Source organism: Anomaloglossus baeobatrachus, unplaced genomic scaffold, assembly GCF_048569485.1.
Source record: "Anomaloglossus baeobatrachus isolate aAnoBae1 unplaced genomic scaffold, aAnoBae1.hap1 Scaffold_442, whole genome shotgun sequence".
Classification (NCBI taxonomy): domain Eukaryota; kingdom Metazoa; phylum Chordata; class Amphibia; order Anura; family Aromobatidae; genus Anomaloglossus; species Anomaloglossus baeobatrachus.
The window spans coordinates 16,931-42,494 of record NW_027443757.1 but is presented as its reverse complement, the minus strand read 5'-3'; the positions used below and the strand labels follow the sequence as shown (position 1 = coordinate 42,494).

Genomic DNA, 25,564 nt, shown 5'->3' with positions numbered 1-25,564 from the left:
CAGCAGTGGCTGGAAGGAAGGCAGATCCGAATTCAGTCGGACAACTCCACAGCGGTGGCATACATCAACCACCAAGGGGGGACACGCAGTCGGCAAGCCTTCCAGGAAGTCCGGCGGATTCTGATGTGGGTGGAAGCCACGGCCTCCACCATATCCGCAGTTCCCATCCCCGGCGTAGAAAACTGGGAAGCAGACTTCCTCAGTCGCCAGGGCATGGACGCAGGGGAATGGTCCCTTCACCCAGACGTGTTTCAGGAAATCTGTCGCCGATGGGGAAGGCCGGACGTCGACCTTATGGCGTCCCGGCACAACAACAAGGTCCCAACCTTCATGGCACGGTCTCGCGATCAAAGAGCGCTGGCGGCAGACGCCCTAGTGCAAGATTGGTCGCAGTTCCGGCTCCCTTATGTGTTTCCACCTCTGGCACTCTTGCCCAGAGTGCTACGCAAGATCAGATCCGATTGCAGCCGCGTCATACTCGTCGCCCCAGACTGGCCGAGGAGGGCGTGGTATCCGGATCTGTGGCAGCTCACGGTCGGCCAACCGTGGGCACTACCAGACCGACCAGACTTACTGTCCCAAGGGCCGTTTTTCCATCGGAATTCTGCGGCCCTGAACCTGACTGTGTGGCCATTGAGTCCTGGATCCTAGCGTCTTCAGGATTATCCCAAGGGGTCGTTGCCACCATGAGACAGGCTAGGAAGCCCACGTCCGCTAAGATCTACCACAGAACGTGGAGGATATTCTTATCCTGGTGCTCTGCTCAGGGAGTGTCCCCCTGGCCATTTGCATTGCCTACCTTTCTTTCTTTCCTGCAATCTGGGTTAGAAAAAGGTTTGTCGCTCGGCTCCCTTAAAGGTCAGGTCTCGGCGCTATCCGTCTTTTTTCAGAGGCGTTTGGCACGCCTTCCTAAGGTGCGCACGTTCCTACAGGGGGTTTGCCATATCGTACCCCCGTACAAGCGGCCGTTAGATCCATGGGATCTGAACAGGGTACTAGTTGCCCTCCAGAAGCCGCCCTTCGAGCCTCTGAGGGAGGTTTCACTTTCTAGACTATCACAGAAAGTGGCTTTTCTAGTAGCGATCACATCTCTTCGGAGAGTGTCTGAGCTGGCAGCGCTATCATCCAAGGCTCCCTTCCTGGTCTTCCACCAGGACAAGGTAGTGCTGCGCCCCATTCAGGAGTTTCTCCCGAAGGTGGTATCCTCTTTTCATCTTAATCAGGATATCTCTTTGCCTTCGTTTTGTCCTCATGCAGTTCATCGGTATGAGAAGGATTTACATTTGTTGGATCTGGTGAGAGCACTCAGAATCTACATTTCCCGCACGGCGCCCTTGCGCCGTTCGGATGCACTCTTTGTCCTTGTCGCTGGTAAGCGCAAAGGGTCGCAGGCTTCTAAGGCCACCCTGGCTCGATGGATCAAAGAACCAATTCTTGAAGCCTACCGTTCTGCTGGGCTTCCGGTTCCATCAGGGCTGAAGGCCCATTCTACCAGAGCCGTGGGTGCGTCCTGGGCATTGCGACACCAGGCTACGGCTCAACAGGTGTGCCAGGCAGCTACCTGGTCGAGTCTGCACACTTTCACCAAACATTATCAGGTGCATACCTATGCTTCGGCGGACGCCAGCCTAGGTAGAAGAGTCCTGCAGGCGGCAGTTGCCTCCCTATAGGGGAGGGCTGTCTTGCAGCTCTAACATGAGGTATTCTTTACCCACCCAAGGACAGCTTTTGGACGTCCCAATCGTCTGGGTCTCCCAATGGAGCGCCGAAGAAGAAGGGAATTTTGTTACTTACCGTAAATTCCTTTTCTTCAGCGCTCTATTGGGAGACCCAGACGATTGGGGTATAGCTACTGCCTCCGGAGGCCACACAAAGCACTACACCAAAAAGTGCAAGGCCCCTCCCCTTCTGGCTATACCCCCCCGTGGTATCACGGGTTCTCCAGTTTTCAAGCTTTGTGCGAAGGAGGTCAGACATCCATACATAGCTCCACAGATTTTAGTCAGCAGTAGCTGCTGACTATTTCGGATGGAAGAAAAGAGGGCCCATATAGGGCCCCCAGCATGCTCCCGTCTCACCCGTGGATGGTGTTGTACGGTTGAGGTACCTATTGCTGGTACAGAGGCTGGAGCCCCACATGCTGCTTTCCTTCCACATCCCCTTGTAGGGCTCTGTGGAAGTGGGATCCTGCCGGCTTCTAAGCTCTGACGCCGGGCTCCATCCACAGACCCAGTTGAACCTGATGGATATGGAGCAGGAGTACAATCAGGGACAAGGCCCTGCATCATACAGGTACTCTGTGTCCCCGGCAGGCACAGACACACTCCGGGCTGGCTGGGTGTTGTAGTGCGCCGGGGACCGTAACGTTGGAGTTAGTGTTCCTACAGTTTACTGGGGGACTTTGTGTTGTGGGAACGCAGCGCCGACCCCCACTGGATCGGGCGGCGCTGCTGTGACTTGTGGTGCGCCGGGGACACGCCGACCGCGCTTTTACGGCGGCGGCGTTTATAACTTTAGTCCCCGGCTTTTTGCGGCCTAGCTCCGCTTCGTTCCCGCCCCCACCCTGTCAATCAGGGTAGGGGAGAGACGCTGTTTCGCAGCAGCGACGAGGGCTGGAGCCTGATTTACATGCTCCAGCCCTCTCACTAGGCACAGAGGGAAGCAGGCTTCCCGCTCTTAGCCAGGAACGCCCAGGGCCCGCCCCCCCTCCTCTCCCAGGACGCCGGCAGCCATTACATGCAGTCTGGCTGGAGGAAGGACGCAAGGCTCTGGGAGACCTGGACTAGGGGGCTTTTGGCGACCACACACCCGCTCTTAAGCGGGCGGTAAGCGGCATTTCAGCTGGCCCCTCTAGTGCCTCAGTGTGTATTGGTGTACTGTGTCACCAGATATATATATTTATTTATTTCTTGCACTGTGAGGTCGCTTCCTGCCTGGATACCCAGATCGCTCTGAGGAAGCAGCAACATGTCATCCACAAAACGCAAGGCTGCCAAGGCTAGGGCTGTGTACACTGCGTGTGCTGCATGTGGGGCTGCTCTACCAGCAGGCTCCGATGACCCCCATTGTGTGCAATGCTCCGATCCGGTGCTGCTTCGCCAGCCGGAGTCCGGAGAGGTAGTGACCCAGGCTGAGACGCTTGTAAGTTCTGCCCCGGCGCCAGGGACGGACTTTGCAGTTTTTGCTGATAGAATGTCTGTGACTATGACAAAAATCCTTGAAACTTTGCAATCCATGTCTGGGGCTCAGTCTTTGGACTCGGCGAGGTCTCTGTCCTCTGGCCCCCCTCAGCTGGATCCAATCCAGACTACAAGGGGGTCCCCGGCTTCACAAGCTGAGGATTATGACTCAGATGATAGCCCCAGCCACCCTAAGCGAGCTCGCTGGGAAAGACCCTCAACGTCATCACACTGCTCAGGGTCTCAGCGCAATCAGTCTCCCTGTGAGGTGTCTGAAGAGAGTGATCAGGAATCCACTCCTGGAACCCCTCTCAACCTGGATACCCCTGATGGGGACGCCATGGTAAACGACCTCATCTCAGCCATCAATAGGCTGTTAGATATTTCTCCCCCAGCCCCTTCAGCAGAAGAGGCAGCTGCAGAGCAGGAGAAGTTTCGTTTCCTCTATCCCAAGCGTAAATTGAGTGCTTTGTTGGATCACTCTGACTTCAGAGAATCAATCCAGAAACACGACGCTCACCCAGAAAGACGTTTCTCTAAACGTTCTAGGGATACACGTTATCCTTTCCCCCCTGATGTGGTCAAGCGCTGGACCCAGTGTCCAAAGGTAGACCCCCCGATTTCCAAACTTGCAGCTAGATCCATAGTTGCAGTGGAGGATGGCGCTTCACTTAAAGATGCCAATGACAGACAGATGGACCTTTGGTTAAAATCTGTCTATGAAGCTATCGGCGCGTCGTTTGCTCCAGCATTCGCAGCCGTATGGGCTCTCCAGGCTATTTCAGCTGGTTTAGCAAAAGTGGATGCTATCATACATCCAGCAGTGCCACAAGTGGCGTCCCTTACCTCGCAGATGTCTGCGTTTGCGTCTTACGCTATCAATGCGGTCCTAGAATCTACCAGCCGCACCTCAATGGCGTCCGCCAATTCGGTAGTTTTGCGCAGAGCCTTGTGGTTAAGGGACTGGAAGGCAGATGCTGGTTCCAAAAAATGTTTAACCAGCTTGCCTTTATCTAGAGATAGACTGTTTGGCGAGCCATTGGCTGACATCATTAAGCAGTCCAAGGGTAAAGACTCTTCTTTACCCCAGCCCAGAACAAGCAAACCTCAGCAGAAAAAGTGGCAGCAGAGGTTTCAGTCCTTTCGAGGTTCGGGCAAGACACCATTTACCTCGTCCAAAGGGTCTCAGAGGACGCAAAGAAACTCAGATTCCTGGCGGGCTCACGCACGCCCCAAGAAAGCAAATGGAGGAACCGCTTCCAAAGCGGCTACCTCATGACTTCCAGCCCCCTCCCGCCGAATCTCCGGTCGGGGGCAGGCTCTCCCGCTTTTGCGACATTTGGCTGTCACAGGTCAAGGACCGGTGGGTGACAGACATTTTGTCTCGCGGGTACAGAATCGAGTTCAGTTCTCGTCCTCCAGCCCGATTCTTCAGAACCTCCCCACATCCAGACCGAGCAGATGCTCTGCGGCAGGCGGTGGACTCCCTAAGAGCGGAAGGAGTAGTGATCCCTGTCCCTCCTCAGGAACAGGGTCGAGGGTTTTACTCCAATCTCTTTGTGGTTCCAAAAAAGGACGGCTCATTCCGTCCTGTTCTGGACCTAAAACTGCTCAACAAACATGTGCACGCCAGGCGGTTCCGGATGGAAACCCTACGATCTGTCATTGCCTCAATGTCTCGAGGAGACTTCCTTGCCTCAATAGACATCAAAGATGCTTATCTCCACGTGCCAATTGCTACAGAACATCAACGTTTTCTACGTTTTGTGATAGGAGACGACCATCTTCAGTTCGTAGCTCTGCCATTCGGTCTGGCGACAGCCCCACGGGTCTTCACCAAGGTCATGGCGGCAGTGGTAGCAGTCTTGCACTCTCAGGGACACTCGGTGATCCCTTACCTAGACGATCTACTAGTCAAGGCACCCTCTCAAGAGACATGCCAACTCAGCCTGAATGCTACGCTGGAGACTCTACAGTCTTTCGGATGGATCATCAACTTTCCAAAGTCGATCCTGTCACCGACCCAATCACTCATGTATCTTGGCATGGAGTTCCATACTCTAGCAGCGATAGTGAAGCTTCCGCTGAACAAACAGCGATCACTACAAACAGGGGTGCAATCTCTCCTTCAGGGTCAGTCGCACCCCTTGCGGCGCCTCATGCACTTCCTAGGGAAGATGGTGGCAGCCATGGAAGCAGTTCCATTTGCGCAGTTTCATCTGCGCCCACTTCAATGGGACATTCTCCGCCAATGGGACGGAAAGTCAACGTCACTAGACAGGAAAGTCTCCCTTTCCCAGACGGCCAAGGACTCTCTACAATGGTGGCTCCTTCCCACCTCATTGTCTCAGGGAAGATCCTTCCTGCCCCCATCCTGGGCAGTGGTCACGACAGATGCGAGTCTGTCAGGGTGGGGAGCAGTTTTTCTCCACCACAGGACTCAGGGAACGTGGACTCCGCAGGAGTCCACCCTTCAGATCAATGTTCTGGAAATCAGGGCAGTGTATCTTGCCCTACTAGCCTTCCAACAGTGGCTGGAAGGAAAGCAGATCCGAATCCAGTCGGACAACTCCACAGCGGTGGCATACATCAACCACCAAGGAGGGACGCGCAGTCGGCAAGCCTTCCAAGAAGTCCGGCGCATTCTAATGTGGGTGGAAGACACAGCATCCACCATATCCGCGGTTCACATCCCAGGCGTCGAAAACTGGGAAGCAGACTTCCTCAGTCGCCAGGGCATGGACGCAGGGGAATGGTCCCTTCACCCGGACGCGTTTCAGGAAATCTGTCGCCGCTGGGGAGTGCCGGACGTCGACCTAATGGCGTCCCGGCACAACAACAAGGTCCCGGCATTTATGGCGAGGTCGCGCAATCAAAGAGCTCTGGCGGCAGACGCCTTAGTACAAGATTGGTCGCAGTTCCGGCTCCCATACGTATTCCCGCCTCTGGCACTCTTGCCCAGAGTCTTACGCAAGATCAGATCCGATTGCAGCCGCGTCATACTCGTCGCCCCAGACTGGCCGAGGAGATCGTGGTATCCGGATCTGTGGCATCTCACGGTCGGCCGACCGTGGTCACTTCCAGACAGACCAGACTTACTGTCCCAAGGGCCGTTTTTCCATCAGAATTCTGCGGCCCTGAACCTGACTGTGTGGCCATTGAGTCCTGGATCCTAGCGTCTGCAGGATTATCCCAAGGAGTTGTAGCCACAATGAGACAGGCTAGAAAGTCGACTTCTGCTAAGATCTACCACAGAACGTGGAAGATTTTCTTATCCTGGTGTTCCGCTCAGGGAGTGTCTCCCTGGCCATTTGCATTGCCCACTTTTCTTTCTTTCCTGCAATCGGGGTTAGAAAAGGGCTTGTCGCTCAGCTCCCTTAAAGGGCAAGTATCGGCAATATCCGTGTTTTTTCAGAAGCGTCTAGCACGTCTTCCTAAGGTGCGCACGTTCCTGCAGGGGGTCTGTCATATTGTGCCCCCGTACAGGCGGCCGTTAGATCCATGGGATCTGAACAGGGTACTAGTTGCTCTCCAGAAGCCGCCTTTCGAGCCTCTGAAGGAAGTTTCCTTTTCTCGCCTGTCACAGAAAGTGGCGTTTCTTGTTGCGATCACATCGCTTCGGCGAGTGTCGGAGCTGGCAGCTCTGTCATCCAAGGCTCCCTTCCTGGTGTTCCACCAGGACAAGGTAGTGCTGCGCCCCATTCCGGAGTTTCTCCCTAAGGTCGTCTCCTCGTTTCATCTCAATCAGGATATATCCTTGCCTTCCTTTTGTCCTCATCCGGTTCACCGGTATGAAAAGGACTTACGTTTGCTGGATCTGGTGAGAGCACTCAGAATCTACATTTCCCGCACGGCGCCCATGCGCCGTTCCGATGCACTTTTTGTCCTTGTCGCTGGTCCGCGCAAGGGGTTGCAGGCTTCTAAAGCCACCCTGGCTCGATGGATCAAAGAACCAATTCTAGAGGCCTACCGTTCTGCGGGGCTTCCGGTTCCTTCAGGGCTAAAAGCCCACTCAACCAGAGCCGTGGGTGCGTCCTGGGCATTACGACACCAGGCTTCGGCTCAACAAGTGTGCCAGGCAGCTACCTGGTCGAGTCTGCACACTTTCACCAAGCATTATCAGGTGCATACCTATGCTTCGGCGGATGCCAGCCTAGGTAGACGAGTCCTGCAGGCGGCAGTGACACCCCCGTAGGGGAGGGCTGTTTTGCAGCTCTAACATGAGGTATTTCTTTACCCACCCAGGGACAGCTTTTGGACGTCCCAATCGTCTGGGTCTCCCAATAGAGCGCTGAAGAAGAAGGGAATTTTGTTACTTACCGTAAATTCCTTTTCTTCTAGCTCTTATTGGGAGACCCAGCACCCGCCCTGTTGTCCTTCGGGATTTTTTTGTGGTTTGCGGGTACACATGTTGTTCATGTTGAACGGTTTTTCAGTTCTCCGATGTTACTCGGAGTTAATTTGTTTAAACCAGTTATTGGCTTTCCTCCTTCTTGCTTTGGCACTAAAACTGGAGAACCCGTGATACCACGGGGGGGTATAGCCAGAAGGGGAGGGGCCTTGCACTTTTTGGTGTAGTGCTTTGTGTGGCCTCCGGAGGCAGTAGCTATACCCCAATCGTCTGGGTCTCCCAATAAGAGCTAGAAGAAAAGGAATTTACGGTAAGTAACAAAATTCCCTTCTTCTTCTAGCTCCTATTGGGAGACCCAGCACCCGCCCTGTTGTCCTTCGGGATTTTTGGTTGTTTTTCGGGTACACATGTTGTTCATGTTGAACGGTTTTCAGTTCTCCGACGTTACTTCGGAGTGAATTTGTTTAAACCAGTTATTGGCTTTCCTCCTTCTTGCTTTTGCACTAAAACTGGTGAGCCAGTGATCCCACTGGGGGTGTATAGCCAGAAGGGGAGGGGCCTTACACTTTTTAGTGTAATTGCTTTGTGTGGCCTCCGGAGGCAGTGCTATACACCCAATCGTCTGGGTCTCCCAATAGGAGCTAGAAGAAAAGGAATTTACGGTAAGTAACAAAATTCCCTTCTTTCTAAGCGCCTTAAGGATACACGTTATCCCTTTCCCCCTGACGTGGTTAAAGGTTGGACTCAGTGTCCCAAAGTGGATCCTCCAATCTCCAGACTGGCGGCTAGATCCATACTTGCAGTGGAAGATGGGGCCTCGCTTAAAGATGCCACTGACAGACAGATGGAGCTCTGGTTGAAATCCATCTATGAAGCTATCGGAGCTTCTTTTGCCCCAGCATTCGCAGCCGTATGGGCGCTACAAGCTATCTCAGCAGGTCAAGCGCAAATTGAAGCAGCCACATGCACGTCCGCGCCACAAGTGGCATCCATTACCACCCAGACCTCGGCATTTGCGTCTTACGCTATTAATGCTGTCCTGGACTCTGCGAGCCGTACGGCGGTTGCGGCCGCCAATTCGGTGGTACTCCGCAGGGCCTTGTGGCTACGGGAATGGAAGGCAGATTCTGCTTCCAAAAAGCGCTTAACCAGTTTGCCAATTTCTGGCGACAGGCTGTTTGGCGAGCGTTTGGATGAAATCATCAAACAATCCAAGGGAAAGGATACATCCTTACCCCAGCCCAAACAGAACATACCCCAACAGAGGAGAGGGCAGTCGAGGTTTCGGTCCTTTCGGGGCGAGGGTAGGTCCCAATTCTCCTCGTCCAAAAGGTCTCAGAAAGAACAAAGGAACTCTGATGCATGGCGGTCTAAGTCACGTCCTAAAAAGACCACCGGAGGCGCCGCTAACAAAGCGGCTTCCTCATGACTTTCGACCTCCTCTAGCAGCATCCTCGGTCGGTGGCAGGCTCTCCCGCTTTTGCGACACCTGGCTGCCACAAATAAAAGACCGCTGGGTGAGAGACATTCTGTCTCTCAATTGATTCTTCAGGTCATCCCCGCCTCCCGAGCGAGCCGAGGCTCTTCTGCAGGCGCTGCGCACTCTGAAGGTAGAAGGAGTGATGATCCCTGTTCCTCTCCAGCAACAGAGCCATGGTTTTTACTCCAACTTGTTTGTAGTCCCAAAGAAGGACGGGTCTTTCCGCCCGGTCCTGGACCTGAAACTGCTCAACAAACACGTAAAAGCCAGACGGTTCAGGATGGAATCCCTCCGCTTCGTCATCGCTTCAATGTCCCAAGGAGATTTCCTTGCATCGATCGATATCAAAGATGCTTATCTCCACGTACCGATTGCTCCAGAACACCAGCGCTTCTTGCGCTTCGCCATAGGAAACGAACAACTGCAATTCGTGGCACTGCCGTTCGGCCTGGCAACAGCCCCACGGGTTTTCACCAAGGTTATGGCTACTGTAGTAGCGCTCCTACACTCGCAGGGTTACTCGGTGATCCCGTACTTGGACGATCTGCTAATCAAGGCACCTCTCAAGAGGCATGCCAACGCAGCCTCGACGCTACCCTGGAGACTCTCCAGGGTTTCGGGTGGATCATCAATTTTCCAAAGTCAAATCTGACACCGGCCCAATAACTGACGTATCTTGGCATGGAGTTTCATACCCTCTCAGCGATAGTGAAGCTTCCGCTGATCAAGCAGCAGTCACTACAGAAAGGGGTACAATCTCTCCTTCAAGGCCAGTCACACCCCTTGAGGCGCTTCATGCACTTCCTGGGGAAGATGGTGGCAGCAATGGAGGCAGTCCCTTTCGCGCAGTTTCACCTGCGTCCCCTTCAATGGGACATCCTACGCAAATGGGACAGGTAGTCGACGTCCCTCGACAGGACCGTCTCCCTCTCTCAGGCGACCAAAGCTTCCCTTCGGTGGTGGCTTCTTCCCACTTCATTATCGAAGGGGAAATCCTTCCTACCCCCATCCTGGGAAGTAGTCACGACGGACGCGAGTCTGTCAGGGTGGGGAGCGGTTTTTCTTCAGCGCTCTATTGGGAGACCCAGACGATTGGGGTATAGCTACTGCCCTCCGGAGGCCACACAAAGCACTACACTAAAAAGTGCAAGGCCCCTCCCCTTCTGGCTATACCCCCCCGTGGTATCACGGGTTCTCCAGTTTTCAAGCTTTGTGCGAAGGAGGTCAGACATCCACGCATAGCTCCACAGATTTTAGTCAGCAGCAGCTGCTGACTATTTCGGATGGAAGAAAAGAGGGCCCATATAGGGCCCCCAGCATGCTCCCTTCTCACCCGTGGATGGTGTTGTAAGGTTGAGGTACCTATTGCTGGTACAGGGGCTGGAGCCCCACATGCTGTTTTCCTTCCACATCCCCTTGTAGGGCTCTGTGGAAGTGGGATCCTGCCGGCCTCTAAGCTCTGACGCCGGGCTCCATCCACAGACCCAGTTGAACCTGATGGATATGGAGCAGGAGTACAATCAGGGACATGGCCCTGCATCATACAGGTACTCTGTGTCCCCGGCAGGCACAGACACACTCCGGGCTGGCTGGGTGTTGTAGTGCGCCGGGGACCGTAACGATTGAGTTGGTGTTCCTGCAGTTTACTGGGGGACTTTTGTGTTGTGGGAACGCAGCGCCGACCCCCACTGGACCGGCGGCGCTGCTGTGACTTGTAGTGCGCCGGGGACACGCCGACCGCGCTTTTACGGCGGCGGCGTTTATAAATCCAGTCCCCGGCTTTTGCGGCCTAGCTCCGCTTCGTTCCCGCCCCCACCCTGTCAATCAGGGTAGGGGAGAGACGCTGTTTCGCAGCAGCGACGAGGGCTGGAGCCTGATTTACATGCTCCAGCCCTCTCACTAGGCACAGAGGGAAGCAGGCTTCCCGCTCTTAGCCAGGAACGCCCAGGGCCCGCCCCCCCTCCTCTCCCAGGACGCCGGCAGCCATTACATGCAGCTGGCTAGAGGAAGGACGCAAGGCTCTGGGAGACCTGGACTAGGGGGCTTTTGGCGACCACACACCCGCTCTTAAGCGGGCGGTAAGCGGCATTTCAGCTGGCCCCTCTAGTGCCTCAGTGTGTATTGGTGTACTGTGTCACCAGATATATATATTTATTTATTTCTTGCACTGTGAGGTCGCTTCCTGGCTGGATACCCCAGATCGCTCTGAGGAGGCAGCAACATGTCATCCACAAAACGCAAGGCTGCCAAGGCTAGGGCTGTGTACACTGCGTGTGCTGCATGTGGGGCTGCTCTACCAGCAGGTTCCAAAGACCCCCATTGTGTGCAATGCTCAGATCCGGTGCTGCTTCGCCAGCCGGAGTCCGGAGGGGTAGTGACCCAGGCTGAGACGCTTGTAAGTCCTGCCCCGGTGTCAGGGACAGACTTTGCAGTTTTTGCTGATGGAATGTCTGTGACTATGGCAAAAATCCTTGAAACTTTGCAATCCATGACTGGGGCTCAGTCTATGGACACGGCGAGGTCTCTGTCCGCTAATCCCCCTCAGTTGGAATTAATCCAGACTGCAAGGGGGTCCCCGGCTTCCCAGGCTGAGTATTATGACTCAGATGATAGCCCCAGCCACCCTAAGCGAGCTCGCTGGGAAAGACCCTCAACGTCATCACACTGCTCAGGGTCTCAGCGCAATCAGTCGCCCTGTGATGCGTCTGAAGAGAGTGATCAGGAGTCTTATCCTGGAACCCCTCTCAATCTGGATACCCCGGATGGGGACGCCATGGTAAACGAGCTTATCTCAGCCATCAATAGACTGTTGGATATTTCTCCCCCAGCTCCTTCTGCAGAGGAGGCAGCTGCAGAGCAGGAGAAGTTTCGTTTCCTCTATCCCAAGCGTAAATTGAGTGCTTTCTTGGATCACTCTGACTTCAGAGAGTCAATCCAGAAACACGACGCTCATCCAGAAAGGCGTTTCTCTAAACGTTCTAAGGATACACGTTTTCCTTTCCCCCCTGATGTGGTCAAGCGCTGGACCCAGTGTCCAAAAGTAGACCCCCCGATTTCCAAACTTGCAGCTAGATCCATAGTTGCAGTGGAGGATGGCGCTTCACTTAAGGATGCCAATGACAGACAGATGGACCTTTGGTTAAAATCTGTCTATGAAGCTATCGGCGCGTCGTTTGCTCCAGCATTCGCAGCCGTATGGGCACTCCAAGCTATTTCAGCTGGTTTAGCAAAAGTGGATGCTGTCATACATCCAGCGGTGCCGCAAGTGGCGTCCCTTACCTCGCAGATGTCTGCGTTTGCGTCTTACGCTATCAATGCGGTCCTAGAATCTACCAGCCGCACCTCAATGGCGTCCGCCAATTCGGTAGTTTTGCGCAGAGCCTTGTGGTTAAAGGACTGGAAAGCAGATGCTGGTTCCAAAAAATGTTTAACCAGCTTGCCTTTATCTAGAGATAGACTGTTTGGCGAGCCATTGGCTGACATCATTAAACAGTCCAAGGGTAAAGACTCTTCCTTACCCCAGCCCAGATCAAGCAAACCTCAGCAGAAAAAATGGCAGCAGAGGTTTCAGTCCTTTCGAGGTTCGGGCAAGACACAATTCTCCTCGTCCAAAGGGACTCAGAGGACGCAAAGAGTCTCAGATTCCTGGCGGGCTCACGCACGCCCCAAGAAAGCAAATGGAGGAACCGCTTCCAAAGCGGCTACCTCATGACTTCCAGCCCCCCCCCTCCGCATCTCCGGTCGGGGGCAGGCTCTCCCGCTTTTCCAACATTTGGATGTCACAGGTCAAAGACCGGTGGGTGACAAACATTTTGTCTCGCGGGTACAGAATCGAGTTCAGTTCTCGTCCTCCAGCTCGGTTCTTCAGAACCTCCCCACATCCAGACCGAGCAGATGCCCTGCTGCAGGCGGTGGACTCCCTAAGAGCGGAAGGAGTAGTGGTTCCTGTACCGCCTCAGGAACAAGGGCGAGGGTTTTACTCCAATCTCTTTGTGGTTCCAAAAAAGGACGGCTCGTTCCGTCCTGTTCTGGATCTAAAGCTGCTCAACAAACATGTGCACGCCAGACGGTTCCGGATGGAAACCCTCCGCTCTGTCGTTGCCTCAATGTCTCAAGGAGACTTCCTTGCCTCAATAGACATCAAAGATGCTTATCTCCACGTGCCAATTGCTACAGAACATCAACGTTTTCTACGTTTTGTGATAGGAAACGACCATCTTCAGTTCGTAGCTCTGCCATTCGGTCTGGCGACAGCCCCCCGGGTCTTCACCAAGGTCATGGCGGCGGTGGTAGCAGTCTTGCACTCTCAGGGACACTCGGTGATCCCTTACCTAGACGATATACTTGTCAAGGCACCCTCTCAAGAGGCATGCCAACTCAGTCTACATGCTACGCTGGAGACTCTACAGACGTTCGGATGGATCATCAACTTTCCAAAGTCGAATCTGTCACCGTCACAGTCGCTAACGTATCTTGGCATGGAGTTTCATACTCGAGCAGCGAGAGTGAAGCTTCCGCTGAACAAGCAGCGGTCCCTACAGACAGGGGTGCAATCCCTCCTTCAAGGCCAGTCGCACCCCTTACGGCGCCTCATGCACTTCCTCGGGAAGATGGTGGCAGCCATGGAAGCAGTTCCCTTTGCGCAGTTTCATCTGCGCCCACTTCAATGGGACATTCTCCGCCAATGGGACGGGAAGTCAACGTCCCTGGACAGGAAAGTCTCTCTTTCCCAGACGGCCAAGGACTCTCTACAATGGTGGCTCCTTCCCACCTCATTGTCTCAGGGAAGATCCTTCCTGCCCCCATCCTGGGCAGTGGTCACGACAGATGCGAGTCTGTCAGGGTGGGGAGCAGTGTTTCTCCACCACAGGGCCCAGGGGACGTGGACTCCGCAGGAGTCCACCCTTCAGATCAATGTTCTGGAAATCAGGGCAGTGTATCTTGCCCTACTGGCCTTCCAACAGTGGCTGGAAGGAAAGCAGATCCGAATCCAGTCGGACAACTCCACAGCGGTGGCATACATCAACCACCAAGGAGGGACGCGCAGTCGGCAAGCATTCCAAGAAGTCCGGCGCATTCTAATGTGGGTGGAGGACACAGCATCCACCATATCCGCGGTTCACATCCCAGGCGTAGAAAATTGGGAAGCAGACTTCCTCAGTCGCCAGGGCATGGACGCAGGGGAGTGGTCCCTTCACCCGGACGTGTTTCAGGAAATCTGTCGCCGATGGGGAGTGCCGGACGTCGACCTAATGGCGTCCCGGCACAACAACAAGGTCCCGGCATTCATGGCGAGGTCGCGCGATCAAAGAGCTCTGGCGGCAGACGCATTAGTTCAAGATTGGTCGCAGTTCCGGCTCCCATACGTCTTCCCACCTCTGGCACTCTTGCCCAGAGTGTTACGCAAGATCAGATCCGATTGCAGCCGCGTCATACTCGTCGCCCCAGACTGGCCGAGGAGATCGTGGTATCCGGATCTGTGGCATCTCACGGTCGGTCGACCGTGGTCACTGCCAGACCGACCAGACTTACTGTCCCAAGGGCCGTTTTTCCATCAGAATTCTGCGGCCCTGAACCTGACTGTGTGGCCATTGAGTCCTGGATCCTAGCGTCCGCAGGATTATCTCAAGGAGTCGTAGCCACAATGAGACAAGCTAGGAAGTCAACGTCTGCTAAGATCTACCACAGAACGTGGAAGATTTTCTTATCCTGGTGCTCTGCACAGAGAGTATCCCCTTGGCCATTTGCATTGCCCACCTTTCTTTCCTTCCTGCAATCGGGGTTGGAAAAGGGCTTGTCGCTCAGCTCCCTTAAAGGGCAAGTCTCGGCACTATCTGTGTTTTTTCAGAAGCGTCTAGCACGTCTTCCTAAGGTGCGCACGTTCCTACAGGGGGTCTGTCATATTGTGCCCCCGTACAAGCGGCCGTTAGATCCATGGGATCTGAACAGAGTACTAGTTGCTCTGCAAAAGCCGCCCTTCGAGCCTCTAAAGGACGTTTCCTTTTCTCGCCTGTCACAGAAAGTGGCGTTTCTTGTTGCGATCACATCGCTTAGGCGAGTGTCTGAGCTGGCAGCTCTGTCATCCAAGGCTCCCTTCCTGGTGTTCCACCAGGACAAGGTAGTGCTGCGCCCCATTCCGGAGTTTCTCCCTAAGGTCGTATCCTCGTTTCATCTTAATCAGGATATATCCTTGCCTTCCTTTTGTCCTCAGCCGGTTCACCGGTATGAGAAAGACTTACGTTTGCTAGATCTGGTGAGAGCACTCAGAATCTACATTTCCCGCACGGCGCCTATCCGCCGTTCAGATGCACTTTTTGTCCTTGTCGCTGGCCAGCGCAAGGGGTCGCAGGCTTCTAAAGCCACCCTGGCTCGATGGATCAAAGAACCAATTCTGGAAGCCTACCGTTCTGCTGGGCTTCCGGTTCCTTCAGGGCTGAAAGCCCACTCAACCAGAGCTGTGGGTGCGTCCTGGGCTTTGCGACACCAGGCTTCGGCTCAACAGGTGTGCCAGGCAGCTACCTGGTCGAGTCTGCACACTTTCACCAAACATTATCAGGTGCATACCTATGCTTCGGCGGATGCCAGCTTAGGTAGAAGAGTCCTGCAGGCGGCAGTGACATCCCCGTAGGGGAGGGCTGTTTTGCAGCTCTAACATGAGGTATCTCTTTACCCACCCAGGGACAGCTTTTGGACGTCCCAATCGTCTGGGTCTCCCAATAGAGCGCTGAAGAAGAAGGGAATTTTGTTACTTACCGTAAATTCCTTTTCTTCTAGCTCTTATTGGGAGACCCAGCACCCGCCCTGTTGTCCTTCGGGATTTTTTTGTTGTTTGCGGGTACACATGTTGTTCATGTTGAACGGTTTTTCAGTTCTCCGACGTTATTCGGAGTTAATTTGTTTAAACCAGTTATTGGCTTCCTCCTTCTTGCTTTGGCACTAAAACTGGAGAACCCGTGATACCACGGGGGGGTATAGCCAGAAGGGGAGGGGCCTTGCACTTTTTAGTGTAGTGCTTTGTGTGGCCTCCGGAGGGCAGTAGCTATACCCCAATCGTCTGGGTCTCCCAATAAGAGCTAGAAGAAAAGGAATTTACGGTAAGTAACAAAATTCCCTTCTTCTCCACCACAGGGCTCAGGGTACGTGGACCCAGCAAGAGTCCTCGCTTCAGATCAATGTTCTGGAAATACGGGCAGTGTATCTTGCCCTGAAAGCGTTCCAGCAGTGGCTGGAAGGCAAGCAGATCCGAATTCAGTCGGACAATTCCACAGCGGTGGCATACATCAACCACCAAGGCGGCACACGCAGCCGGCAAGCCTTCCAGGAAGTCCGGCGGATTTTGATGTGGGTGGAAGCCACGGCCTCCACCATATCCGCAGTTCACATCCCAGGCGTGGAAAACTGGGAAGCAGATTATCTCAGTCGCCAGGGCATGGACGCAGGGGAATGGTCCCTTCACCCGGACGTGTTTCAGGAGATCTGTTGCCACTGGGGGGTGCCGGACGTCGACCTCATGGCGTCCCGGCACAACAACAAGGTACCAATGTTCATGGCACGGTCTCAAGATCCCAGAGCTATGGCGGCAGACGCCTTAGTTCAGGATTGGTCGCAGTTTCAGCTCCCTTATGTGTTTCCTCCGCTGGCACTGTTGCCCAGAGTGTTACGCAAGATCAGGGCCGACTGCCGCCGCGCCATCCTCGTCGCTCCAGACTGGCCGAGGAGGTCGTGGTACCCGGATCTGTGGCATCTCACGGTCGGCCAACCGTGGGCACTACCAGACCGAACAGACTTGCTATCTCAAGGGCCGTTTTTCCATCTGAATTCTGCGGCCCTCAACCTGACTGTGTGGCCATTGAGTCCTGGATCCTAGCGTCTCCAGGGTTATCTCAAGACGTCATTGCCACTATGAGACAGGCTAGGAAACCAACGTCCGCCAAGATCTACCACAGGACGTGGAAAATTTTTCTGTCGTGGTGCTCTGCTCAGGGTTTTTCTCCCTGGCCATTTGCATTACCTACTTTTCTGTCCTTCCTTCAATCTGGACTGGAAAAGGGTTTGTCGCTCGGCTCCCTTAAGGGACAAGTCTCAGCGCTCTCTGTGTTTTTCCAGAAGCGCCTAGCCAGACTTCCACAGGTACGCACGTTCCTGCAGGGGGTTTGTCACATAGTTCCACCTTACAAGCGGCCGTTAGAACCCTGGGATCTAAACAGGGTGCTGATGGTTCTTCAGAAACCACCATTCGAGCCAATGAGAGATATTTCCCTCTCACGACTTTCGCAGAAAGTGGTTTTTCTAGTAGCAGTCACTTCCCTTCGGAGAGTGTCTGAGCTAGCAGCGTTGTCGTGCCAAGCCCCTTTCCTGGTGTTTCACCAGGACAAGGTGGTTCTACGTCCGGTTCCGGAATTTCTCCCTAAGGTGGTATCCCCCTTTCATCTCAATCAGGATATTTCCTTACCTTCTTTTTATCCTCATCCAGTTCACCAATGTGAAAAGGATTTGCACTTGTTAGATTTGGTGAGAGCACTCAGACTCTACATTTCTCGTACGGCGCCCCTGCGCCGCTCGGATGCACTCTTTGTCCTTGTCGCTGGCCAGCGTAAAGGGTCACAGGCTTCCAAATCAACCCTGGCTCGGTGGATCAAGGAGCCAATTATCGAAGCTTACCGTTCGGCTGGGCTTCCGGTTCCCTCAGGGCTGAAGGCCCATTCTACCAGAGCCGTGGGCGCGTCCTGGGCTTTGAGGCACCAGGCTACGGCTCAGCAGGTGTGTCAGGCGGCTACCTGGTCGAGCCTGCACACTTTCACGAAGCACTATCAGGTGCATACCTATGCTTCGGCGGATGCCAGCCTAGGTAGACGAGTCCTTCAGGCGGCGGTTGCCCACCTGTAGGAAAGGGCCGTTTTAGGAAGGATTTCCCCTTCGATGATGAAGTGGGATGAAGCCACCACCGAAGGGAAGCTTTGGTTGCCTGAGAGAGGGAGACGCTCCTGTCGAGGGACGTCGGCTTCCTGTCCCATTTGCGTAGGATGTCCCATTGAAGAGGACGCAGGTGAAACTGCGCGAAAGGGACTGCCTCCATTGCTGCCACCATCTTCCCCAGGAAGTGCATGAGGCGCCTCAAGGGGTGTGACTGACCCTGAAGGAGAGATTGCACCCCCGTCTGTAGTGAACGCTGCTTGTTCAGCGGAAGCTTCACTATCGCTGAGAGGGTATGAAACTCCATGCCAAGATATGTCAGCGATTGGGCCGGTGACAGATTTGACTTTGGAAAATTGATGATCCACCCGAAACTCTGGAGAGTCTCCAGAGTAGCGGTGAGGCTGTGCTGGCATGCCTCTTGAGAGGGAGCCTTGACCAGCAGATCGTCTAAGTAAGGGATCACCGAGTGACCCTGAGAGTGGAGGACCGCCACTACTGCAGCCATGACCTTGGTGAAAACCCGTGGGGCTGTCGCCAGGCCGAACGGCAGTGCCACGAACTGAAGGTGTTCGTCTCCTATGGCGAAGCGCAGGAAGCGCTGATGCTCTGGAGCAATCGGTACGTGGAGATAAGCATCTTTGATATCGATCGATGCAAGGAAATCTCCTTGGGACATTGAGGCGATGACGGAGCGGAGGGATTCCATCCGGAACCGCCTGGTCTTTACGTGTTTGTTGAGCAGTTTTAGGTCCAGGACAGGACGGAAAGACCCGTCCTTCTTTGGAACCACAAACAGGTTGGAGTAAAAACCGTGACCCTGTTGCTGAAGAGGAACGGGGACCACCACTCCTTCTGCCTTCAGAGTGCGCAGCGCCTGCAGAAGAGCATCGGCTCGCTCGGGAGGCGGAGATGTTCTGAAAAATCGAGTCGGAGGACGAGAGCTGAACTCTATCCTGTAACCGTGAGACAGGATGTCTCTCACCCAACGGTCTTTTACCTGTGGCAGCCAAATGTCGGAAAAGCGGGAGAGCCTGCCACCGACCCGAGGATGCGGTGTGAGGAGGACGTAAGTCATGAGGAAGCCGCCTTGGTAGCGGCACCTCCAGCGGTCTTTTTAGGGCGTGACTTAGACCGCCATGGATCGGAGTTCCTCTGATCCTTCTGAGGCCTTTTGTACGAGGCGCAGACGTACGTGTGAGTGCGTTAATTTGCGCTTGACCCGCTGAGATAGCTTGGAGTGCCCATACGGCTGCGAATGCTGGAGCAAAAGACGCGCCGATAGCTTCATAGATGGATTTCAACCAGAGCTCCATCTGTCTGTCAGTGGCATCCTTGAGCGAAGCCCCATCTTCAACTGCAACTAAGGATCTAGCCGCCAGTCTGGAGATTGGAGGATCCACCTTGGGACACTGAGTCCAGCCCTTGACCACGTCAGGGGGGAAGGGATAACGTGTATCCTTAAGGCGCTTGGAAAAACGCTTATCTGGACAAACTCGGTGTTTCTGGACTGCCTCTCTGAAATCGGAGTGATCCAGAAACATACTCGTTGTACGCTTGGGGAACCTGAAACGGAATTTCTCCTGCTGAGAGGCTGACTCCTCCGCTGGAGGAGCCGAGGGAGAAATATCCAACATTTGATGTATGGACGCGATAAGATCATTCACTATGGCGTCACCATCAGGAGTATCAAGGTTGAGAGCGGCCTCAGGCTCAGAATCCTGATCAGCTGTCTCCGCATCATCATACAGAGAGTCATCCCTCTGAGACCCTGAACAATGTGATGATGTCGAGGGAATTTCCCCGCGAGCTCGCTTAGGCGGTCTGGGGCTGCGGTCCGTGTTAGAGACCTCACCCTGGGATCTATGAGACACCCCGGGGGAACATTGTTGTTCCAACTGAGGGGAACCAGGGGGCAGTGAATCCACAGTGCCCATGGTCTGAGATACCGGTCTGGACTGCAAAGCTTCTAGAATCTTAGCCATAGTCTCAGAAAGTCTGTCAGTAAAAACTGCAAACTCCGTCCCTGTCACCTGGACAGTGTTAGCTGGTTGTTCCCCCTGGGCCCCCCTTAGCAGAGGCTCCGGCTGAGTAAGTGCCACAGGGGCCGAGCAGTGCACACAATGAGGGTCAGTGGAACCTGCCGGTAGCGGGGTCGTACATGCGGCGCAGGCAGCATAGTAAGCCTGTGTTTTGGCACCCCTGCTTCTTGTGGGCGCCATGCTGTTGTCTCCTTTGAGCAACACAACAGGGTATATAGCCAGAAATCAACTGTGCACCATACAGTGTAAAGTATAGCCTGTAAACATATAAACTATAATTACACTTCTGCACCAAGTGGGGCCAGCACCTGAGGTGCTGCTTACCGCCCGCTTAAAGCGGTTGTGTGGCCACCAGGATCCCTGCCTGGGTCCCCCAGAGCTTGTCTCCCCTCTGCAGCGTCCGAGGAGCTGACAGGAATGGCTGCCGGCGTCCTGAGGAGATGAGGGAGCCGTGGGCGTGACCCAGAAAGTGCGGGAACTGGTGCCCCACTGTGCACAGTGAGGGGGGTGGAGTATGCAAAGCATGCTCCAGCCCTCAGTGCTGCCGTGCTGTACAGCGTCCCGCCCTTCCCCTGACTGGCAGGGCTGGGGGCGGGAAGAAAAAGAGACTAGGCCCAAAAGCCGGGGACTTGAGTTATAAGCGCGGCCGCCGTATAAGCGCGGTCTGCGCGGAAGTCCCCGGCGCACTAACAGTCCCAGCCGCGCCGCAGTGTTAAAAATGGCAGCGGCGGTCACCGCGGTAGTCCCCATACAGTAACACACTCAGCGATGCTGCAGTGTGTAATGGCAAACGCGGTCAGCGCCGCGGTCCCCGGTGCACTAGCACACCCAGCAATGCTGGAGTGTTGCTGTGCGCAGTCCCCACGGGGACACAGAGTACCTCAAAGTAGCAGGGCCATGTCCCTGAACGATACTCGGCTCCTATCCAGCAGGGTCCTCAGGAGCTGTGGATGGAGCACGGTCTCAGTGCCTGGAGACCGATAGGATCCCACTTCCACCAGAGCCCTAAGGGGGATGGGGAAGGAAAACAGCATGTGGGCTCCAGCCTCCGTACCCGCAATGGGTACCTCAACCTTAACAACACCGCCGACAAGAGTGGGGTGAGAAGGGAGCATGCTGGGGGCCCTGTTATGGGCCCACTTTTCTTCCATCCGACATAGTCAGCAGCTGCTGCTGACTAAGCTGTGGAGCTGTGCGTGCATGTCTGACCTCCTTCGCACAAAGCATAAAAACTGATGAGCCCGTGGCAGCACGGGGGGTGTATAGGCAGAAGGGGAGGGGCTTTACACTTTTAGTGTAATACTTTGTGCGGCCTCCGGAGGCATAGCCTATACACCCAATTGTCTGGGTCTCCCAATGGAGCGACAAAGAAAACTGAATTCCTGCAAAATATTTTGCAGGATACCGTAATTCCTCAAGGCGATGGATTGTGACTGAAGCAAAACAACGGAAGTGTGAACTTAGCCTAAATGAATGAAGAATCAGCCAAATGGGAGTTGGGAGTCTCCTTACGCTGCATAGAAGCCGGCTGTCAGAGCTCACCGCTTATTACCTCTCCCCTCAGGTCGGAATCAACTACCAGCCCCCAACAGTGGTGCCCGGGGGAGACCTGGCCAAAGTGCAGCGCGCTGTGTGCATGCTGAGCAACACTACGGCCATCGCAGAGGCCTGGGCCCGGCTGGACCACAAGTTCGATCTGATGTACGCCAAGCGAGCCTTCGTGCACTGGTACGTGGGAGAGGGAATGGAGGAAGGAGAGTTCTCCGAGGCTCGAGAAGATCTGGCCGCGCTGGAAAAGGACTACGAAGAAGTGGGAATAGACTCTGTAGACGAGGAGGCTGAAGAGGGAGAGGAGTACTGAGGAAGGAGCAGCCGATGGGATAGGAGAGGTATTAGTGGTTATTAGCAGGTATTAGTGGTTATTAGCAGTTATTAGTGGTTATTAGCAGTTATTAGTGGTTATTAGCAGTTATTAGGGGTTATTAGCAGTTATTAGGGGTTATTAGCAGTTATTAGGGGTTATTAGCAGTTATTAGGGGTTATTAGCAGTTATTAGGGGTTATTAGCAGGTATTAGTGGTTATTAGCAGTTATTAGTGGTTATTAGCAGTTATTAGGGGTTATTAGCAGGTATTAGTGGTTATTAGCAGTTATTAGTGGTTATTAGCAGGTATTAGTGGTTATTAGCAGTTATTAGGGGTTATTAGGGGTTATTAGTAGTTATTAGTGGTTATTAGCAGGTATTAGTGGTTATTAGCAGTTATTAGTGGTTATTAGCAGTTATTAGTGGTTATTAGCAGTTATTAGGGGTTATTAGCTGTTATTAGGGGTTATTAGCAGTTATTAGGGGTTATTAGCAGTTATTAGGGGTTATTAGCAGTTATTAGGGGTTATTAGCAGTTATTAGGGGTTATTAGCAGGTATTAGGGGTTATTAGCAGGTATTAGTGGTTATTAGCAGTTATTAGTGGTTATTAGCAGTTATTAGGGGTTATTAGCAGGTATTAGGGGTTATTAGCAGTTATTAGTGGTTATTAGCAGTTATTAGGGGTTATTAGCAGTTATTAGGGGTTATTAGCAGTTATTAGTGGTTATTAGCAGTTATTAGTGGTTATTAGCAGTTATTAGTGGTTATTAGCAGTTATTAGGGGTTATTAGCAGTTAGTGGTTATTAGCAGTTATTAGTGGTTATTCTGTTACTTGTTCTCTGTAGGTTACAGTTTACACTCATTAAAATAAGTTACATTGAAGAGATTCTCCACGTCCCGTCCTTATATAAAGATCTTTATTTACAGGTAACACACAAATACTATTCATTGGTGAGATATTTCCTCTTCTTAGCGGTGTTGGTGTATGGATGCCAGCGCCACTCCACCTCTGCCGTGCCCTCATTCTCCAGGGTGCCCAGCTTTATCATGTACACTGCAAAGAGTAACAGCCGGTGATAAGTACGGAGCGCTGACGCTGGGGCCCTGATACATCACAGCATTTCACAGGGGTTTCTACATGAAAACCTCTTAGACTATGTGGCCCCGGGACACTGTACTCGCGGATATATCCGCAGGTTTCCCGCAGCTGATCCCCGGAATCCGCAGCTATCCATACCTACGGGATTCCAGCGAAATATCTGCGGTAAACCTGCGGACATTCATGTGACTTACCCACGGAAGTCTCCATAGTGGAGAGGCGGAACGTCCGCAGGAATAATTGACATGTAGTTACGTGCGGCTGCAGGACATCTGCAGCATATTCTGCAGCTGCACATACCGCAGCATGGACACAGCACTCCCCATAGGATAACATGGGGAGTGTCTGTACTTGCTAAAACCTCCGGATTTATCTAGAAAATCCAGATAAATCCGCAGGTTTTCAGCAGCAAAATCCACTGGTACAGAGTCCCGTGGGCACAAAGCTTTAATCTGTGAAGAGTCGGACGATCTTATAACTCGGACGGGGATTGCAATGCTTGGACTGGCCGGCGGCTCTCCCCACCAAAGAGTGACTGCTGCATAGAGGAGCATGAGGCCGTTGTGCTCGGGTGGGGAGAGCCGCCGGCCAGTCCAAGCCTGCCATCCCCGTCCGCCTCTTCCCTTAGTGACAGTGGTTTGCGACAAATTCATCAAACTATTTGCTGCTTTTTAAAGGCCCTGTGCACACGCTGCGGCTTTTACCACAGATTTGCTGCAGAAAATGTTTTTAACATTGCTACAGTCTTTCCCCAGCAAAACCTATGGGTTTTAAAAAAAAAAAAAAAAAAAGTGTTTTTTTATACCTGTGGAATTAATGTGCATGTCACTTCTTTTCCGCAGGCACCTGCAGTTTTTGCCATAGATAATGGTAAAACTCCGTAGGGAACAACCTGCGGAAAAACAGCATGCGGATTTCGTTGCGGTTTTGGTGCGTTTTTTAGCGCAGGTGCGGGATTCTTTCAAGGGGACCGGATTTCTTTGTCGCTCCATTGGGAGACCCAAACAATTGGGTGTATAGCTACTGCCTCCGGAGGCCACACAAAGTATTACACTCAAAAGTGTAAGGCCCCTCCCCTTCTGGCTATACACCCCCAGTGGGATCACTGGCTCACCAGTTTTGTGCTTTGTGCGAAGGAGGTCAGACATCCACGCATAGCTCCACTGTTTAGTCAGCAGCAGCTGCTGACTATGTCGGATGGAAGAAAAGAGGGCCCATACTAGGGCCCCCAGCATGCTCCCTTCTCACCCCACTCTTGTCGGCGGTGTGGTTAAGGTTGAGGTACCCATTGCGGGTACGGAGGCTGGAGCCCACATGCTGCTTTCCTTCCCCATCCCCTTAGGGCTCTGGGTGAAGTGGGATCTTATCGGCCTCCAGGCACTGAGGCCGTGCTCCATCCACAGCTCCTGGGAATCTGCTGGACATGGAGCGGAGTATCCTCAGGGACATGGCACTGCTACGTTAAGGTACTCTGTGTCCCTGTGGGGACCGCGCACGGACACACGGCAGCATTGCTGGGTGTGTTAGTGCGCCAGGGACGGCGGCGCTGCCCGCACTAGTGCCATCGCACACTACAGCTTGCTGGGTGTGTTAGTGTATTAGGGGACTACCGCGCTAACCGCCGTTGCCATTTTTATTTCGGGCGCGGCTGGGACTTGTGGTGCGCCGGGGACTTCCGCGCCGACCAAGGCTTATATGCCGGCCGCGCTTATCACTCGAGTCCCCGGCTTGCGCGGCCTAGTCTCACTTCGTTTCCGCCCACAGACCTGCCAGTCAGGGTAGGGGCGTAACGCTGCACAGCACGGCAGCGCTGAGAGCTGGAGTATGCTTTGCATACTCCATCCCTCTCACTGTGTGCACTGTGAAACCGGCAGCGCTGAGAGCTGGAGTATGCTTTGCATACTCCACCCCTCTCACTGTGTACACTGTGAAGCCGGATTCCCGCACTTTGTCAGGCACGCCCACGGCTTCTTCCTCTGCACAGGACGCCGGCAGCCATTCTTGTCAGTGTTTTCTGTAGCGACAGAAGAGACAAGTTTAGGAATCCCTGGCAGGGATTCGGATAGTCACACAACCGCTGTGACCAGGCGTTAAGCAGCACCTGTGGGGCTGACTCCACTAGTGCCGAAGTGCACATATACATATATGCTTATTCACTATGCATTGCACTGTTTAGCTGCATTTTTGTATATACCCTCCTTGATTGTGCGGAGGACATAACAGCATATTGTCTGTGTAAAACAGAGGTGCAGAAGCACATGTTTTCTATGCAGCCGGTACAGCATGTATGGCTATATGGCCGGCAGTGTACATAGACCCCCATTGTATACTACGGAGTCTCTGCTAACCGTCCAGGACATGGGGACGGAGCCTGCAGTATTTACTGACAGATTTTCTGAGACTATGGCTATGATACTAGAAGCCTTGCAGTCAAGACAAGTCTCTCAAATCCATGGCCACTGTTCACATTATCCATGGTCCCCCTCAGTGGGAACAACTTTGAGCTCCGAGGGGTCATGTGCTTCCTAGAGTGACGGCTCTGACACAGACGACAGTCCCAGATAGTCTGAGAGGCTCACTATGAGCGGCCATCGTCTTCATCACACTAGTCAGGGTCCCAGCAAGCGGACTCTC

The 25,564-nt window shown here is 53.6% G+C and overlaps 1 protein-coding gene across 1 annotated transcript in view; it reads left to right on the top strand.

Moving 5' to 3' along the window:
* The window catches only part of LOC142279870 (tubulin alpha-3 chain-like), a 71,981-nt gene extending 50,054 nt beyond the window's left edge, over positions 1-21,927 (top strand). The window contains exon 5 of the mRNA XM_075332705.1: positions 21,530-21,927. Within this exon, the coding sequence (XP_075188820.1) occupies positions 21,530-21,826 (297 nt within the window). The 3' untranslated portion in view covers positions 21,827-21,927. The remainder of the gene's footprint in view (positions 1-21,529) is intronic.
* Positions 21,928-25,564: the final 3,637 nt, after the last annotated feature.